The sequence below is a fragment of the Gallus gallus genome, chromosome 3 (assembly GCF_016699485.2).
Source record: "Gallus gallus isolate bGalGal1 chromosome 3, bGalGal1.mat.broiler.GRCg7b, whole genome shotgun sequence".
In the NCBI taxonomy this organism is placed as follows: domain Eukaryota; kingdom Metazoa; phylum Chordata; class Aves; order Galliformes; family Phasianidae; genus Gallus; species Gallus gallus.
This window is the reverse complement of record NC_052534.1, coordinates 107,460,968-107,479,724: the sequence shown is the minus strand read 5'-3', so window position 1 is coordinate 107,479,724 and position 18,757 is coordinate 107,460,968. Positions and strand designations below refer to the sequence as shown.

Genomic DNA, 18,757 nt, shown 5'->3' with positions numbered 1-18,757 from the left:
CAAAAAGCTTCTGCTACAAGACTGTGTCCCCCTTCTTAAAGACGACAGAGGATGAGCTCCCAAATTTGCAGATTTGCAGCCAAAAGTCTCAGAAAATCTGAGCTCTAGCATCTCTCTTCAACTTTACACCATAATCACGCTGGGGTTAAGAAGCACCTTGCAACACCAAGCTTTACCATCTTCAGTGGGGCAGAGAGGAGAAAAAAATCATACTAAAGTGTTTCTTACTTTTTCAATCACAGATTCTTACTATATTTCTTTGTGTTCCTGTTTCTTTGCTTCCAGAAGGAATGATGCCCAGTGTAGCAGTTCTTGACAACCTAGACTGATCGAGTTCAAGCTCCATTGGAAATATTCACACAGTATGGACAAAACCTGTGAAGATTTATCTCTGTAAAATGACCTTTCAAAATAATATCCCAATATAACTGCCCGATATCTGTTTTCCACCATCATCTCAGTGGAAAACCAGTCCTTTTAATGTCCTCACAGTACAAAATTATTAATATCAGCGGAGTAGTCCTAGGTCCTAAAGCCTCTTTCCATTGTCAAGGTTAACTTCTGCTTAATCTTGCACACAGGCTTAACTTTGAGCAAGCAGTTGCACCAGAACAACTCAATTCACTTAATACCAAAGACGTGCACAACAACTTTCACCACCAGAGCCTAATTTAAGGGATGAGCATTGCCAGCACTGAATGCCACATTACTTCCACACCTACAGAGATGCACAGCCCAACATTCGTGCTGGGGCTGCACCAGGGTGCATGAACCATGCAGATCTCCTGTTATAGAACGGTTTGGGTTGCAAGGGACCCTTAAAGGCCATCTGTCCCACTCCCTGCACTGAACAGGGATACCCACAGCTCCATCAGTGCTCAGAGTGCATCCTGCCTGACCTTGGCTGTCTGCACGGACGGGGCACCTCTCTGCACAACCCGTGCAAGCACTTCACAACCTTTATCATAGAAACTTTTTCCTTACATCCAGCATAAATCTCCCCTCCTTTAGCTTGAAGCCATTTCCCCCCCATCCTACCACAGCTTGCCCTCGGTTCCCCCCACACAAACAACCCCCATGCCCTTCCATCAGCTCCAGCATCCAAACAGCATTAACGATGCCTTTTGAATACATGCATACGAATTAAACGCTCCCCCCGCCCCCCAACCCTTTGCGCGCCCCGCCGGCCCACACACAGCCCTCCCTCCCCTCAGACCTCTGAGGTGCAGCAGGTGCAGCGCGGCGGTGGCGGCGCCCAGCAGCAGCGTCCGGCCCGCTTCCACCGTGACGTTGGCGCCATCTTGCGGCGGGCGGCCAGAGGGCCAGCTGGAAGCCTCGGCCCAGCGACCGCACAGCTGGAGGGCGGGCTGAAGGGAAAGAGAGGGAGAGGTTCAGAGCTCGTTCTTCCCGCCTGTGTGGGTCCCCAGACGGATAAGCCCTCACATCTGTACGCAGCGGTTCTGCAGAGAGCAACGAACGGCTCTTTCCTCTGCCCAGAGCCAGGCTGGATGTGGCTCTGGGAAGCCTGGTCTGGCGGTTGGCGACCCTGCACGTAGCAGGAGGGTTGAAAAGAGATTGGCCTAGAATATTTTAGGACACAAAAATGATCCCTGGGATTGATCACCTCTCCTATGAGGACAGGCTGAGAGAGCTGGGGCTGTGCAGCATGGAGAAGGGAAGGTGCTGGGGAGACCTGAGAGCAGCCTGTCAGTATCTAAAGGGGGGGGTGTAAGAAAGAAGGGGACAGACTCTTTAGCAGGGTCTGTTGTGATAAGACAAGGGGAAATGGTTTCAAACTAAAAGAGGGGAGATTCAGAATGGATAAAAGGAAGAAGTTGTTTACAGTAAGGGTGGTGAGGCACTGGCACAGGTTGCACAGAGAGGCAGTGTGCCCCATCCCTGCAGACAGCCAAGGTCAGGCTGGATGGAGCTCTGAGCACTGATGGAGCTGTGGGTGTCCCTGCTCAGTGCAGGGAGTGGGACAGATGGCTTTTAGGGGTCCCTTCCAACTCAAAATGCTCTATGATTCTATTAACTTGCCTGAGAGGAGAAAAGGGATTTTGCTCAAAGCACTTAAAATTACCATGGCACAGAAGAAGGTGTAGAGGGGCTACTGGGAAAGCAGCTCCATAGAAATCAAGGGAAGACATCTGACCAATGGAGGAAAACCACACAGCCGAAGCTTTTACTTGGTGGCCCTTTTCTTGTAGGCCTGCTGCCTTCCCTAAGATGAAGGAAGATCTTTGGGTACAGTGCAATCTCTCATTAAGGCCTTGGATAAATGGTGGTTGCAGAATCATTATGGTTGGAAAAGACCTCTAAGATCATCCAGTCCAGGTCCTATTAAGCAGCCCATGGTAAAATAATACAAACTGAAATACACACAGACTAATTACACATTCCTTATCAAGCAGAGTGGGTAACAGACTCACAAGTCTGGAAATCCACGGTCTGGTTTGTCCTAGTTAGTCTCCCTCCATATGATCTTGGGGATCCTCCTCAGTTATCACACCTGTCTTGTCCAGCTGCCCTGCCATCAGCACAGGCTGTGACTCACGCCGTCCTCCAGACACCATGTACCACTGTGAGTGCATGCTGAGGGTGGCACAGAGACTGCTGCTCTGCAAGCAGAGCACGTTCTCAGGGCTGCTGGAGAATACTGGCTCACTTAAGACTCTAAAGACAAAACAGTGAGACAGCCACTTTATCTCTTGAAGACCATGTCTAAAACATCTCCACTGTGCAGAGATTCCAGCTGCTTCTGCCCACAGCTGAGCAGGATAAGAACATCCTTCTCTATTAGATTTTTCATAGACTCAATACTCCCTTCTTTTTCAGTTTTTTTTTCCCCTGCTTGGCACTCAGCATCCAACCTATGGTTATTTAAATGCTTTTAGAGAAGACCGAAGGGCAGCAGCAGCTGCAAGCTCCGGAGTGATGGCTGAGTGCTCATCCCACCTGTGTTTGTTGAATGAAGCACAATGAGCCTGCAGAGCCAGGAAAGCTGCCTGCCTGTGGCCAGCAGTGGGCACTTTCCTCCTGTGCTTTTATCGTTTGCAGCATGAAGCATGACAAGTGGCAGGCAGACAGAAAGCCAGGATGGGAGAAAGAGGAACTGGAACAAAAGGAGCTCTGAATGATGAGGCTGGAAGCTGGCTGTGGCATCAAGGTGGTGGTTTCACACTGCAGTCCCAGCCTGAGACAGGTGAGAAATACATCCTCAAGTCTGCCTCAAACCCTTCTTTTGTACACACAGAGATGATACAGGCAAAGCCTACTCTGAATACAGCCAAGCCTCCATTCTGGTCTGACTGGTTGGTTTAGGGTGAGTCAGAATGTCTTGAAGAAGTTCTCAGGTAATGGTAAGGGCTGTGCTCAAGTGCCAGGCCCCATGCAGTTCCCAACCTTGGAGAGCCAGCTCACATTCACTTAGGTTCAGGATCAGTTTTTTCAGCAAGACCTCCAAGCTGCCATATTCCTGCAGAGTTCATTAAGATCAGATAGACTGAGGCAAGAGACTCTTCTGGTCTTTTCCCCAAGGACATATGTATAACACAAACTGAACTTTTAAACTGGACTCTAGAACGTTGAAGGATGTGCCCTCACATTTGCTTTCCATAGGAAACCCGTTCTGGAAAGCATGCCTGCAAAATAGCTCCCTCCCCATCAGAGTTCCCAAACAACTCATGTAATGATAAAATAATATTTCAATAGTATAAAACAAAAGATGCACAGGATCCTTGCAGTTCAGCACACTATCCTCTTCTTCCCTCCTGCATCTCATTTTTCCATTCTAAGGCAAACTTCTTTCCACTTTCTACTGTTGGCTGCTGCTGCTGTCAGCCAGCCCTGGGTTGCCTGTATTTCAGCCCTGGGGACACCAGCTCTGAGTGTCCATTTCTCAGCTTGTGACTACCAGGTCCCACAGACAGCAGCAACAACAGCAACAAGTGAATAAAGAGTAGAGATATGTTTGCATTCCTACACGGGCTGACAAACAAGCCACAAATAGAAGGGACCATAAGTCATTATATCTTCAGTTTTTGATCTGAACTGTTGTGAATTACAATCACTCTAATAGCACAACACAGCAGCTGGTGAGCTTTAACTCCACCAAAATACAAGGTAACGTTTGGGATTTAAAAGGTTGAGAAACTCCTGTTTAGGCAGAACATAGCTCATTTGATCTCAGTTTGTGGTGACATTTCAATTTGTTCATTTAAGGAAAGTCACAATAGAAGGACTGGATGCATTCAAGGCCAGGCTGGATGTGGCTCTGGGCAGCCTGGTCTGGTGGTTGGCGACCCTGCACACAGCAGAGGGGTTGAAACTGGATCATCACTGTGGTACTTTCCAACCCAGGCCATTCTATGATTCTGTGATTGCTAAAAAGCACACAGATCTGCATCCTCTGATCAGAAAAAAAAAATAAGTAAAAACTTTAAAACCAAATCCCGAAGCAATGGTTGAGCTAAGCAGCACAGATTTTGCTTGCTGCTGTGCCCCATGCTCTCATTTTCTGGTCCCAGCCTGTGCTTACCTAACACAGAGCCATAGAGAGCAACCTGAGGTCGGGTAGGGTTCCCCAACTTCAGTAGCCAGCTTCATCCCTTCCCCAGACACATCCACTAAGGCACAGAGCACAACACTGCTCCAGCACTGAGATCACCATCAGTTGCATCCCCAGCATCCTTCCTGCTGCATACAGCCACCGACAACCAAAGGTTTTGAACTTCTGACAGACTGACACACATGGGGCAGCATTTTCCTTGGTGCTGACAGATTGCCATTTAGCCAGCGCGTATGGAGAGCAAGTGTTCCTGTCCTCAGTCACCACAGAGAGACAAGGTTAACATTTGAAGTGATGGAATACAGTGTGAGTTTCCCCACCCTGCAGACCCAGGACTCCACACCACATTTGAAAACACTGTAATTTCAGTGATGGATACAGGGAGCTCACTTTCCGGGCTGTGAACTCTTGACAGCTGCTCAGTTTAATACAACAGGAAAAGATTTACAGCCCCACGCAACCCCCACCTACCTGAAGGAAAGGAAAAACATGTATTAGGAGGAGACAAAAGAGGAGGGGAGGTATTTTATTACCCTAGATATCTTTTACAAGGGAAGTATTTCCAGCCATCTGCTCTAATTATTCCTCCTGTATTGGCCACCATCTTCATGCAACAATAGAAATAATTATCTCCTCAAGGGCAAAAAAAAAAAAAAAAAATTTACAGAAACAAACAAAAGTTGATTATTTTTAGCTCCTAGGGAAACAAGAAACAACAAGCTACTTCTTAATGAAGGAGCAATTAGGAAGGTGGATAGAACATCTATAATTAAAACAGACAAATTGGTGGAGGCTCCTCCCTCCTACACACGCTTGAAAGAGATGCAAATGCATTATATTTGCTACCATCAGTGGAGTCAGCATACAAGGTGCTTCCCAACGCCCAAATAAGTTGAACTTGCCTCTTGGCATGATTCCTGCCTCATCTGCTCTTGGAAACCCAAACACTGGACCAAATTAACTGAAAAATGTTCACCACAACTGGAAAGTTATAGAAATTCTGTTGGTCTTCCACTGCACAGCCTGTATCCCTGAGACAAGTATGATAGGGACACTCTTTATTCTGCTGTTCTATGTCTCCTGCACACACGACATCAGTCAGTGTGAAAAGCGTCCTTGATATAAATCAAAACAAAAATATGACTTCTGCAATCTTCTTTTCATTCCGGACAGCATACGAAGAGCTTGCTGAAGGCAAGAATGAAAGCATACATAGAGCTTCATGGGAAAAAAGGATTAGGGCTGTCCCAGAGAGTTCAGCAAGCACCTTACATTGTGAAACACAAAAACACCCAACACTTGAGCAGCAGAGAGCAACACCTTATTTGGTACACAAATATGTGTATTTACACACTCATACCAAAATGAAGAGAATCCAGTTGACTGTGCCGTGAAAGCAAAGAGCAAACTGAAGGTGTTCAAGGGTAATGTGGAACGTAGAAGATGCCAAGACTTCTCCAAACATCCCCAAGATGGAGGGAGTACAACTTAATCCTCAATAGAGGGGCAAAATGATCTACCACCTGACAGGGAAGAGCTGCAATGGATAGCCTCAGTTCTCTTAGCAAAAGCACCACGTTCCTTTCTATCATTTCTATATACTTTAATCAGGTTGCATTTGGAAAGCCCTTTGAAAGAACAGCTTAGAATTATAGGTATCAAATAGAAATTAAATATCATTTTCCAAGGCCAAAACATGATTTTTTTATGACTGTCTTCATCAAATGTTGCTACTTAATTTCTCTATCCTTTATACCAGTTCTAAAATGCAGGTGATATTACTCTGCCCAAGAAATCCGCATAGCAGCTCCTTCATTAATGCTAAATGGATGAGGGCTGGGCAGGTGGCTGGACATGAGCTGCACTCTGTAGTACCTTTATGCCTTAACAAGACAGCCTAAGCTCTGAATTACAACAAAATAATCACTTTCTTCGTTTTTTTTCCCCCCTTAATTTTAGCAGCCTTTCTGACTTCTGCTGAGCTGCACAAGCACAAGAAGAGAAGAATCTGGCTGGACATGTTCTCCAAGGGACTGATGAATGACCTATTCTCTTTCCAACTATTACAGGATAAATCTGTTTACACACAAAAAATTGACCTGGGCCAACGAGGTGGGACTAGAACCAGGAAGCTGGCACGTCCCAGAGGTAAAAATGTATTTGCAGCCAACAGCATTAGTAACTCAAGACCAAAAACAAGCCATGCTGTCATTAATTACTCAGACAGGGGCAGCCACAAAAGCAATGAGAAGACCCAAAAGCCAACTGTAAATAGCTCGTCTAGCTGATTAGTTCAGAAAAAAAATGAATGGGCAGTTTTGGAGGTCAGAGCCCATGGCACAAGTCAGTCTCAGGCCAATTTGCACTGGACAATGGCATGAGAAAGAGTTTAATTCTTATTTAAAAAAAAAAAGTACTCAGAAATAATCGCCAAAAAAAGACCAAAAAAAAAGTCTTTTCCAGCAGGGGAGTAATCACTGCAATTTCCAAGCACAGAAGGTAAGGCTCTTTGCACCAGAGGTATTTAATTAAGGACACGGAATATTAGTTTGATCTAATAGTGCTTTCGTAGGGCACTGAAAAGACATTGCTCTTGGAGGGGGGAGTGCATGTCCCACACACAGCATGTGTAGGGTTCCTATACCCAAGCAAAAAAAGCTTGCCTGAAAGCAAAGTAAAATACCAACTAACAGGAGGATAGGAGCAGGATTATACCACTCCATAACAAAACAAACCATGGAAGTCATGGAAAGCCCCATGTCTATTTGAGTAAAATGTTGTTCTCACATCTCTTGGGGTTTTATGAAGCTTGTGGTGGGAGTTTGATCCAAGTATCAGAAACCTTAATTTCAAAGATAAAGGAGAGCACTGTGGAAGGAAATGACTTGGAGTGTATGACAGTTTTTCCTTGTGGTGGTAAAATCCGCCCACGGTTGCTGGCTAAGATGCCCAAGCTGCACTGCAAGGGACCAAAGGGTCAGTGCAGGAACAGCAGCTGCTGCCCAATGACTCAGAAAAGCTCTGAGCTTCATGAGAAGTGGAAAATGCCCAAGCCTGGGTGGGAAAGTCTGGAGGGAAACACAGAAAGTTTTGGGGAGACACCAAACTGGAGAGGCAGAACAGAAGGACACCATTAGCTTTTTCCATGTACCTAGCAAGGATGCTCAAGCAATGGAAAACGTTGTCTCTGATGGAATGAAAAGCAAACTTCCCATTTCCTTTCAAAAACAAACCAAAAATCTGACTGTACCTTTTAGCAGCTCAGCACGGAGCTGTAGAAGGGAACACACTGTACGAAGGCTACAAGTTAGTACAGGCTGCCTTTTTTTTAATCACTCATGCATCCTTCTCTCCAACAAATAGGACGATACGTGGCACCTCACCCAAATCTAGCACCTTCCATCCACAGACTCCCAGTATGTGATAGATGGGGAATCTGTCAGGGAAATTATAGGTTACAATCTCTCTTTATTTCAAGGGAAAGCTGATATATCTACCAGTGTGTTTTGAAGCAGGATTAGGTTGCATATCCCACAATGAAGATTCATCGCTGACTGTAGTAGGTTTGGGAATCTGTTGAATCACTGCCAGAACTTCATCAAAATATTTTGCCTGACCATTTTCACCTAAAATGTATTTTTTCAAGCAGATTCCACATTTGAGAGGAAGGACCTGAATGAGCACAAGGAAATAGCTTGAAGCTGTGCTCCATCCAACGCAGGCAAGGATCTGATGCAGTTCAGCAGTCTGGCATCCTTGTCCCAGCGTAGTGCCCCATGAGACCCCAGAGGGTCCTCCAAGCTCAACTCTCCTGGGATTCTGTGAGATAAGAGCAGGTCTAACATATGTTTGTGTGGTTGGACTGGGTGATCCTGTATGTCTTTTCCAACCTTGGTGATTCTATGATTCTATATCCTTGGTTGGAACCAGATGATCTTTAAGGTGTCTTCCAACCCAAGCCATTCTATGATTCTGTCTTCCAAGATGCAGACTTGCAATGTCCCTTCAATCCTGTACCTGCCCAGCAGGGAGAGGGTTGTGCCCTGCATGGCTGTTATTTCAGTAATGCAAGCTTTTTAAGTGTCTCATCCTAATCTGCGAGCTTTCAGAGTCCGCTTTCAAATGCAATGTCCTGTTTAGTTTTAGCACATCAACAACATGCTTTCTTAGCCTATCTGTATGCATTATCTAGTGCTGTAATGTATCATGAACTGAACTACAGCATCATTACAGGTAAGTGCTCAGGTTTAAATGCAAACATAATTGCATAATGTGGTACAGCCAGGAAGAATAATGCAGGAAATAGAGCCAGCTCCATCTGATAGTGCAATCTGACTGGGACGCTGGCCGTTCGGATCAAACACACAGCCCAGATGGGGCAACCAAGAATAAAAGTGCTTTGCCATATCTTTATTGTCATCATCAAAAACACTTATCTTCCAGAAAGGTAAAAAGGTGAAGATGGGACTCTTACAGAAAAGGTCACACAAGCAATAGGGGAACTCTGGGTTATGATGGCTATGGAGATGTCACTCCTCAGTAAAGGTTACCTTTGGACTGCCACTTCAAGCTGAATTTTCCGGTTCCTAATGGTATTTTGGGTGTTCAGTGGCATTTAAAATACTAGGTACATCCCACCTATTTCCTTGCAGAAAAAGGTGTCTATTTAGTTGCAATAAATCCAGATAAAGCCCAAGATCTTAATCTGCAAGGAGCTAAACAAACATTCCTGATGCAAGACAACTTCCAAACAAGGAAATATCTAGAGCAGAAATGCACTTTTCAATACATTAATCTAATGGAGTTAAAATTAGAATGGATTCTCCATGTAATAATGCTTCCATTTTTTTCCTCAGCAGTTTGAGCTGACAGCAGCACATGATGGACAATTTCAGCAGGGGGGCAGACAGCACCATACCAGCAGCCTGAAGCCAGCTGCCATTCAGTGACAGCACTTAGCACTGCATTGCTATGCCATGAACAACCACGCCTCAGCCAAAGAGCAGCATCACGTGTTGCAGGACAGAAGCCACTCTTGTCGTTTCAACAGATTTCAGCCCAAAATTCGTTTTAATCGGATAACAAGATGAGAGAGTGGCGTGCAAGAGTGCTCCTCGACTAACACACTGCTCTCTGAACTGAGAGCCCTTTGAGTCCAAAGCACAAACTGCTGCTGTCTGAGCTATGAAGACACCCTTGTGTCTTTTGGGGCTGGAACAGCTTATCATTGTTGGGAACAGATCCCCTGCAATGTGTCGTGGCTTTTCCTATCTGCCCACCCACGCACAACATTTGTCTGCCTCCACATCATCTGGCAGGATATCAAATCTACAGTCTCTTTCCCAAGGAACCTTGGTGGCACATCCATACCCCAATGCCTTCAAGTGCTTAAGAATGCAGATTGGCACCAGGTAGCATTTTCCAAGGGCAGATTTGATTTCAGGTAGAGATGGGCACTGTACTAAGGTACGTACCTGAAAGAGTACGTATCTACCTGAAGTGAAAGTAAAGCATCTTGTCCAAACCCCAAAATCCTTATTTGCTGCAAGCTATCACCACCTGGAGAAATTTGTCAAAACTGCCAAAAAAATTGTCACCCCATGACATCTGCATCTCTCAGAGCTGAAAACTATACAATCACTGAGGTTGGAAAAGACCTCTAAGATCACCAAGTCCAATTCCAGCCCACCCCCACCATGCCCACTGACCACGTCCCTCAGTGCCACATCCCCATGGTTCTTCAACACCTTCAGGGACGGTGACCCCACCACCTGCCTGGGCAGTCTGCACCAATGCACTACCCACTCTTTCTGAGAAGAAATTTTGCCCAACATCCAGCCTGAACACTAGCTTATGGCCATGCTTGTGACCACTGAGTGCAGTCTTTCCTGCATGGGAAATCCCAATTTTTGCCTCGTTGCCTGAGCCATCTCAGCTTCGAATTTTGGCATCAGTTTATTGGGAGAGATATTCAAGACATCAAGGAGCTAAGTACCAGGATCAGGAAAACAGGGAAAGACATTCATTGAGTGAGCCATCTCTACAGTTAATAAAGAATTGCTTAGGGAGCATTGAGACACCACTCTCAGTCACATGGTTTGACTTATGGGTAGTGAAGTCCAGACAGGAGCTGGACTTCGTGATCCTTGATGGTCCCTTCCAAACAGGATATTCTATAATTCTGCAATCGCTTCCCGACAGTTGTTTTGCACCTCTTTATCCAGTTCTGCATAGGTTAGCCTGAACATCTAAAGCCACTCATGACCTCCATGCCGATATGGGCCTGCTGTCCCCAGCACCAAAAGCAAAATCTGCATTTTCCACTCACCAGACACGAGTAAAGGCAGGAGGAAAAATGCAAATAAATGAGAATTCAAGTGAAAGACAAAAAGCATGTGTAAAAGAGAACCACAATCCCTAAGTGATTTAAAAACCGAGTTTGACCTTCGATCAGAATCCCAGACCCAAAGAAGTTGTGTGAAAGCAGGAAAAATCAATCAGTAAGTCAAGTGGCATCCTCTTGCCTCAAGTTTTTTCAAGGAAGTCGAATTTACCGAGTACCTCACAAACTGTCTTTGGCTAAAATCACCTCTAATGAGTTCTGACACTTGAAATTTAACTGAATATGAGCTAGCAGCTCCCAGCCCTGCATCACCCATGAATTTAACTGGGAATATTTTGTTCATGCCACAGCAGTCACTCCACCTGATGCTTCCCTACCTGGGACTTCTGCTTTTCTTCACAGGGCCCCCAGATCACCCAGTACCCTCAGCTCCTTCCCATTCTGACGGTAATCGTTTGCTCATTTTTATGAGGCAGCCTTACCATCCCATAATGAAGTCCTTTGCTCTGCAGCCATCCCCAATGACAGACAAGGGGCTTCCACCAGGGAGGTGCCAATAAAAGGAACACACCCAGCACTTCCAAGGGGGTGTTAACTCAGTCCATCACCCAGCTGCTGACAACTTACTATGAAAACAGATTGGTTTTACTGGCAATCTCATGAAATTAACCCTGTTGTTAAAGACAGAATGAAGGCTCTCAGGTTAATTGTGGCCAAGTGCTCGAGCATGCTGGTTTTCCCTTTTGCTACAGCATTTTTAATTTTTTTGTTAACAAATGTTTCTGAACTGAAATTCAGTCATCCTCCAGGTATACACTTCTTTCTTGTTGTTTAGTCTGGGAAAAGCTTTGTTCTAACACCAGCAGTAACAAAACAGAAAAAAAAAGCAAGTGTGAAATACAAATACAAGTACTACTCATCCTTACTCCTTATGCCAAAGTGTACACAGAAGAAATTATGATACAAGATGATAATGTTTCTGTCACTCCTTGTAGCCTGCTACAAGATGAAGTTTTCAGGTCCTCGTTATCCTCAGGATATCACCCTTTTTTTTTTTTCCTCTAAACAAAGCAAAACCCAGCTGTGTCCCCCACCACATTAAACTCCCAGGATTTTTTCCCATTTTCCCTGTAAGTCTGATATTACGGGTCAAGTCACAACCAGGCACCAAGCTCAGCTCTTCAGAGCTATGTTCCTATAGGAGCAATGTTTGTAACCCAGCATCCCCCTCACATAATATGTCATAAATGACATAGGCATTACATGTCTAGACTACAGTCTAGCAGAAAATATCATCATGACAAAATATGAAAGAGCCCATGGTCCTCCAGAAACCATGGGCTAAGGTTAACCAACACCCGAGTTACTATCCTATATCCTTCTAGTGCATATCCAAATGAGTTTATTCCCTGATAACTCTCCCATGTTTTTGTTCTGCATATATACCTGGAAATAAGCTACCAATAAACAGGAGTGACTTACAAGAAGATGGAACCACCACAGCACCTCACACATGCCAACACTCATGTACAGGCTCAGCACTCAACAAGATTATATCTAATCAATTTTAACTTGGATGAGGGAACAGGGGAACCAAGAGGCAGGTTTAACATGTGTTTGGGACTGGGCATGCACATGTCAACCAGGGCCGCAGTGCAGCACCTTTAGTTGCCTAAAACAGAGCACCAAATAAAATAAAATTAGCGTTGATTACTGCTCAGTTCTACCTAGATTTGACATTTCAGTGCTTCAGACCTGAAGCTGGTCAAATCCAGTCTCAAATCTTCATTTTTAAACAGCACAGAGACATCTCCATCCATGTTCCAAACATGGCCAGGACTTTTCCAATGCCCCCACACTGGCCACAGCCACGCTACTAAAATTCCACAGCTTTCAAAATGGAGCAGACAGCACTGAGCCTTTTGCTGGATCCCAAACTAGACCCCAGAAACATCAAGTGTAGCCGAGTAAGCTGTAGGACCAAGCTGCACAGAAGAGTCCTACATACAACTTCACGTCTACTGGATGCTCTGCATAGGATCAGAAACAGGACACAAATTCAGATGGTGACACTGAGGACTATGCCAGAAATGCAAGAGCTGTTTGGAGACATCTTCAACCCATATAACACCTAAGGAAAGCAAGACCCACTCATACATTGAGCCAAACTCCAACACAGGAGAAGAACAAGCCTAGGCTAGGTTTATCACCAAGGAGCACAATCTTTTCTATTCAAATTCACATGGGGGAGATGGAAAATCGTCCCTCCAAATTCATCCAGAGCCCAAAGCCTGCATGCTAACATGGAACCAGCCACTAAACACCTCCAGCACCTTTCCCCCAAGAGCAAGTTGTACAGATGGAGAACCAGAACTGTGCTTCCATCACATATCATTGTCCCCCTCCAAATCTACCACAATGCCAAAGGAGCCAATTAAAGTCTTTCATAATTAAACAGGAAAGTGGCAACAAGGATTTATGCAAGAGTCTACCAGAAAACAGAGAGAAAATTTGCTTGTAGTCCCTTGGGAAGGCTTCCTTGCACTCTCTTGACCTTAATTCAAGCCTTTTTCATGTGAGGGAAGGGAAATCTTTGTTTTCTGCCCTGTAGAGTTGTGCCTCTAAAATGACACTTTCGACTCTCAATCTGGTTTTCTTTTCAGGATAGAATAATTAGAGGGAAAGAAAAAACCTGGTTCATCCACTCAATTCTGATTTCATGTGGGCCTGTATAAATAGGAGTAGAAAGGTGTCAGTGTGCTGTGGGTTATGGGGAGGTGGCATCCTTGTGGAGACAAATAGCCAACAGGGCTCCTGTGCAATGGGGTGAGGAGGGCTCCCAGGACCAACTTTGGAAATAATCTCTAACACCAGAAGGATGGTGGGATGAGGAAAATGAAATAAAAGTAAAATAAAGGTGTGGGGGATAGAAGAAAAAAATATATAATTCAGCCCTCTTTTTTCTTTCTTTTTTTTTTTTTTTCTGGGCTGAGAACAGGAAAGGAAGGAGTTAAACCTTAAATCAGGAAGCAAAAAGTTAAAGCAAAAGAGAAAGAAGAAAAAAAAAACCACCAGAAGCAGATCTCCTAAATTTCCCATTGCAGCCCAAGGCTGATCCTATAAAAAGGAAAAAGAAAAAAAGAAAAAAGAAAAAAAGAAGAAAGAAAACAAAAAAGAAAGAAGTAATTTTGCTTATCCTTTTCCTGCACACCTAGCAGCAGATTTTTTTTTCTTATTTATTTACCTCCCCTTTCAGGGCAAGGCCCTCATTTTCTTATTTAGTCCAACTGAGATTGTCCTCCTAGAATGACCTTTCCTTTCCCCCCTTTCTCTTTCACTCCTCCTCTCCTTCGTCCTCCCCCCTCCTCCTCCTCCTCGCTGCCTCCAGGCCATTGCCCTCATGCCAGTAACTAGATAACACACTCTATCAGAGATTTTTAAAAAAATCATTGCAAAGGCACTAGGGCTGATAGTGGCATCAATCCTAGCCTGACACAGGCTCGGGTCAACCATTTATCTCTTCACATTGCCTGTGGTTACTGTGGAGGCCATCTTGGTTCTCTACATCTTAACAACCTTGCAGATGGTCCCTCTCGCTGCTCTGATAGCATCTGCACCCCAAGACTGGCTTTTGTTTGTGTTAATTTGTTACAGACTCCTCCACTTCCTTTCTGCAAGGCCTGCAAATCCAACTTGGTTTGGTATGTTCCTACCCCCGCCTCTGAAAATAACCATGACCAATGCAGGAGGTTAAGAAACAGAATGTAAGGGTGAGCTTGCTGGGTTGCTAAAAGTGAAGATTTATAAAAAAAATAGATATACATCACATTTTAGAAAATTTTCATCTGGTCCTACTCTTGACTTCCTATCCACTCCCCAGACCAGAATGCATCCATCCTCATAGGTGGCATATTTCACTCACGTCCTGTTTAACCACTCTCAATTTGGTGCAGTGGTTTTCCTCAAAGGGAAACACTGGAAAAAAGCAAAAAGAGGATCTTTTTCCTTTCTGACAGTGCTCCAGGAAAACAGGACAGATGAAGATGGATAACCAAAGGACACAGGAGAGAGCATAAGAATGAGAATGTGTTACGGCTGTACCAATTTCTGGAGTTAAAGGATGAAGAAGCTTGAAAGACAACACCACATCTTCAGCCTTAGGTAATGTTTCCTACTGAAGCTACTGGATCTATTTTGTATATACATATATTGGGTGGTGCTGTGTGGAGCCAGGAGTTGGACTTGATAATCCTTTTGGGTCCCCTCTAACTCAGATTTTCTGTGATTCTCAGATTCTACATATCTAAATCATATATCTAAAAGCAGAGGCAACCAATGACAATCTTCTCATCCTCAAAGTGCACCCATCAGACAACAACGCAGTTCAAGGATGGCAATAAAGTGATAGTGAAAGAATATCACATATCTACTACGCAGAGCACAAGAACCCTGCTGGTCCATCACCTGCAACCCTCACAGACACACAGCATGGTCAGGGGATCTGACATAGCATTGCTGAGAAAAATAAAGCAGCAGCCCTTTATGTCCAGCATGCTCTGTGCTTACAGGGAACTCTATATACTTCCCAAGATGCTGTCTTGGAATTGCCACCTAGATAAAGTACCAGATAACTCCAACATGCAAAATCACCTCTTCTCCTACCTCACTCGCAAATAATGTGGAGTCCAGAGAGGTGGTAAATGAGGAAAATAAGAACAAAAAAGAAGGCTCTGGGCAGCCTGGTCTGGTGGTTGACGACCCTGCCCGTGGCACGGGGGTTGAAACTAGATGATCTTTGAGGTCCTCTTCAACCCAGGCCATTCTATGATTCTAAGGAAAAGTGTGATTCTAAGATAAATAGGAATACAAGAGATTTGGAAAGCTAGACCTAATTGCATTAAGCGGATTCCGAAAAGCAAGAGTCCCTTAAGTGACCATGCAGTTCTCAGATGAAGCCTTTGCTCTCTAGTTGGTTCTGGTTTTTTTTCTCCCTGAGAAGCAAACAAAGCAGTTATCCCAGTTTCACTCATTGCTGTTATTACATCTCAAGACCTCTCCTTAATGCCCCGTTGAAAAACAAAGGGCAGTGCAGCAGACCCAGGCAGAGCCAAAGTCCAAGAAGGCATTTGCATCTAGCAAGTTTTTTTTCCATCAGCCCTCTGGTTCTTAATGGAGACTCCTTGAGGGCTGGGTTGCAGAGGATGCACTAGCATACCTGTTTAGCTTCCCTGTGACTGACTTAATGCACGTGGCATCTGCCCTCCAATGAACATTATATCACCCACCTGGGCCAGAAGAGGAAGGAGGAATCAGCACAGAGCAGCTCTGCTCAAACAGCATGCTTACATGACGATTAGGTCTGGTCCACTGATCCGGAATAATAATCTGAAGGCTCACTAAGCATAATGGGTTTGGAGACATCTAAGCCTGGCCAAACCTTCCCATGAGCATCCTTTACACATTGTATCAGTGTTTTGCATGTCTCATCAGCATCACGGTGGCTGACATCTCATTATGCAGCCAAGGTGGCAGTGGACAGGTACTGAGTGAGCATTAGAACTTCTCCCTTGCATTATTTAATTCATATCCTCCCATTATCTAGTGTATCATGAAGCTGTGAACTAATTAAGTCCTGTGGGATATACAGCCAGTGTTGGGTTTTTTTTTTCTTTTCCTCCCCACCCCCAACTTCTCCTTTCGGTAGTCTAAATTGCATTATATACAGATATAAAAATAATTCTGCAACTCTTTCTGAGATAATAATGGAGCAAGTTACAAATACTAACGATGCTGAATACAGCAGTGGGGCAGAGGCCTGCTGCTTACTTTCTGTGACCTACTTAAGTCCTATGGTGGCAAGCATTTCAAATATAAATGGAGGAAAAGGGCCTGAGTCAGTCTCTAAAGAAATCCATTAAAGCTATTTTGGAGGAGATATTTGCACATGGAGCAAATCCCAGGAATATGCCAAGTTGGTGAACTTCAGCCCAATGAAGTCAGCTAAGCAACAGGTCTCCATCCAGCAGTTTGCAAACTCCAGCAATCTGTGGGGTCCTCTGAATTCAAACATGAGCCCAGCTCATTCTGCACCCATGGCAAACAGAGAACAGAGTTGAAAGCATGGGTATTGCCTCACATCTCCAGAAATACAGCTCTTTTCCTCTGAGGATCTTACCGAAAACTCTTCTAAGAGGTTTAACCAGACTGGCAAATCCGAGGAACTGATTCAAGGCAGCAGCACGAACACGGTGAACAGGGCAGATACAGCCTTTGGATGACAGCTACAGCCCAGTTTTCAAGCAGAGGTATGTAACAAGAGGTGGAAGAGCTCTCTCTGCAGAATTAGGCTTTCCTATCTCATGCAGATCATCCAAAAGTTAAGCTTCCTAGAGTTAAGACTTTTTCATTTAAATACATCCTCATATCTATTGATGAAGAAGAATTTCTTCTCAGGGAGAGCAGTGCTGCAGTGGCACAGCTGCCAGAGAGGTGTGGGGTCACCGTCCACGGAGGTGCTCCAGAACTGTGGGGATGTGGCACTGAGCGACACAGTGGGTATGGTGGGGTGGGTTGGGGTTGGACCTGGGGATCTTGGAGGTCTTTTCCAACCTGAATGATTCTATGACAATTCTCTGGTATTTGGAGCTTCTTCATATCCAAGACAGTAAAAAGTCTGATCGACAACCACTTCAATAACTTTCTGAGAAAGAACATGTTATGTTTGCTGCTCTTCAGTCACACCAGGTCCTGTCTCTGAGCTGCTCATAACAGGGCTGCTAAAAGCATCATCTCATTGTAGTTTGCATTTGTCTCATTCCTACCCTATCTGCCAAATCCCAGCTGATCATACTATTGATAACTACAGACAGGTCCTACTAAATGTCTTATAAGGATTGAAGGAAAGAATGTCCTTTCCCCAAAGCTCGTATCCCTTAGACTCCAGCCTCTACAATAAATATTTGGAGGTTTTATCCCATTTTCTGCCCTGTAACAAGTTTGTTCTCTTTTCTTACCCACTCCACGCTCTTGATAACACATGACTATCAAGCCTTTCTGTCATGCCTCTTTTCTATTCTGCCACCCTGGAGTAAACGCTGCTCCAACACCATCTCACCACCTCTGCTCCCAACCTGCCCAATAACTCAGCTGTTTTAAGGCACACCTGCCTGGGCATCGTGCAGCTGGCAAAGGAATAAGCAAGAAAAAATAAAATGGAGAGCACATTATCTGTGCTTTTGGAGTGCTTTGAGATCCTTTCATGAGAGTGCAACAGAAGTGCCAGATGTTATTATAAAGAGATGCATTCCCATTACTTGTATACAGAGTTGTGCTGCCTGCTAATAGCACCATTATCCTATGGCACGTGGTGCTATTAATGCATTTCACTGCTTGGTGCAGAACCTGGGGACCATTATTTCCACTGGAAAGGTAAGGCCAGTTCACATGACATGATTTAAATCTCTACAGTGAAGCATGCATATGCTGCACCAGGTCGTAAATCTTAACAGGATGCTGTCAGCAAGAAAGGGACCAAAATTGAAACCATTTATCTGAACTCCCCACCCATCCACCTCTGCTCACCCAGGCCGGTTTTGGGAAGAGGGATAAAATGATTCCAAATGCCTGCTGGGTTCATTAAGCAGCAGCAAATCCCAGATCTGAAAACACTGCTTGTTACATCCTGCACTCCCTCCATTCCTTCAGGACACTCAGCTCCCCGATTCACCCCACACTGGGTAGAAAAACCACAGCAGGGACAAACCTCACCACTTCTTCCTATTCTGGTTGTCACCTGAGCCACAAAGACAGACTGTCACCATCTCATTGCTGAGACTAAGGGACAA

General features: G+C 44.7%; 1 protein-coding gene across 13 annotated transcripts in view; it reads right to left on the bottom strand.

The window, feature by feature from the left end:
• Positions 1-18,757, bottom strand: part of PKHD1 (polycystic kidney and hepatic disease 1 (autosomal recessive)) — a 230,830-nt gene that overhangs the window by 155,055 nt on the left and 57,018 nt on the right. For all 13 annotated transcript variants that reach the window (XR_005858607.2, XR_005858605.2, XR_005858606.2 and 10 more), the window contains one exon: positions 1,217-1,367. Coding sequence is in view for 10 of the 13 variants with exons in the window: in XM_040697985.2 (XP_040553919.1) it covers positions 1,217-1,367 (151 nt within the window). In the remaining 3 variants the exon portion in view is untranslated. The remainder of the gene's footprint in view (positions 1-1,216; positions 1,368-18,757) is intronic.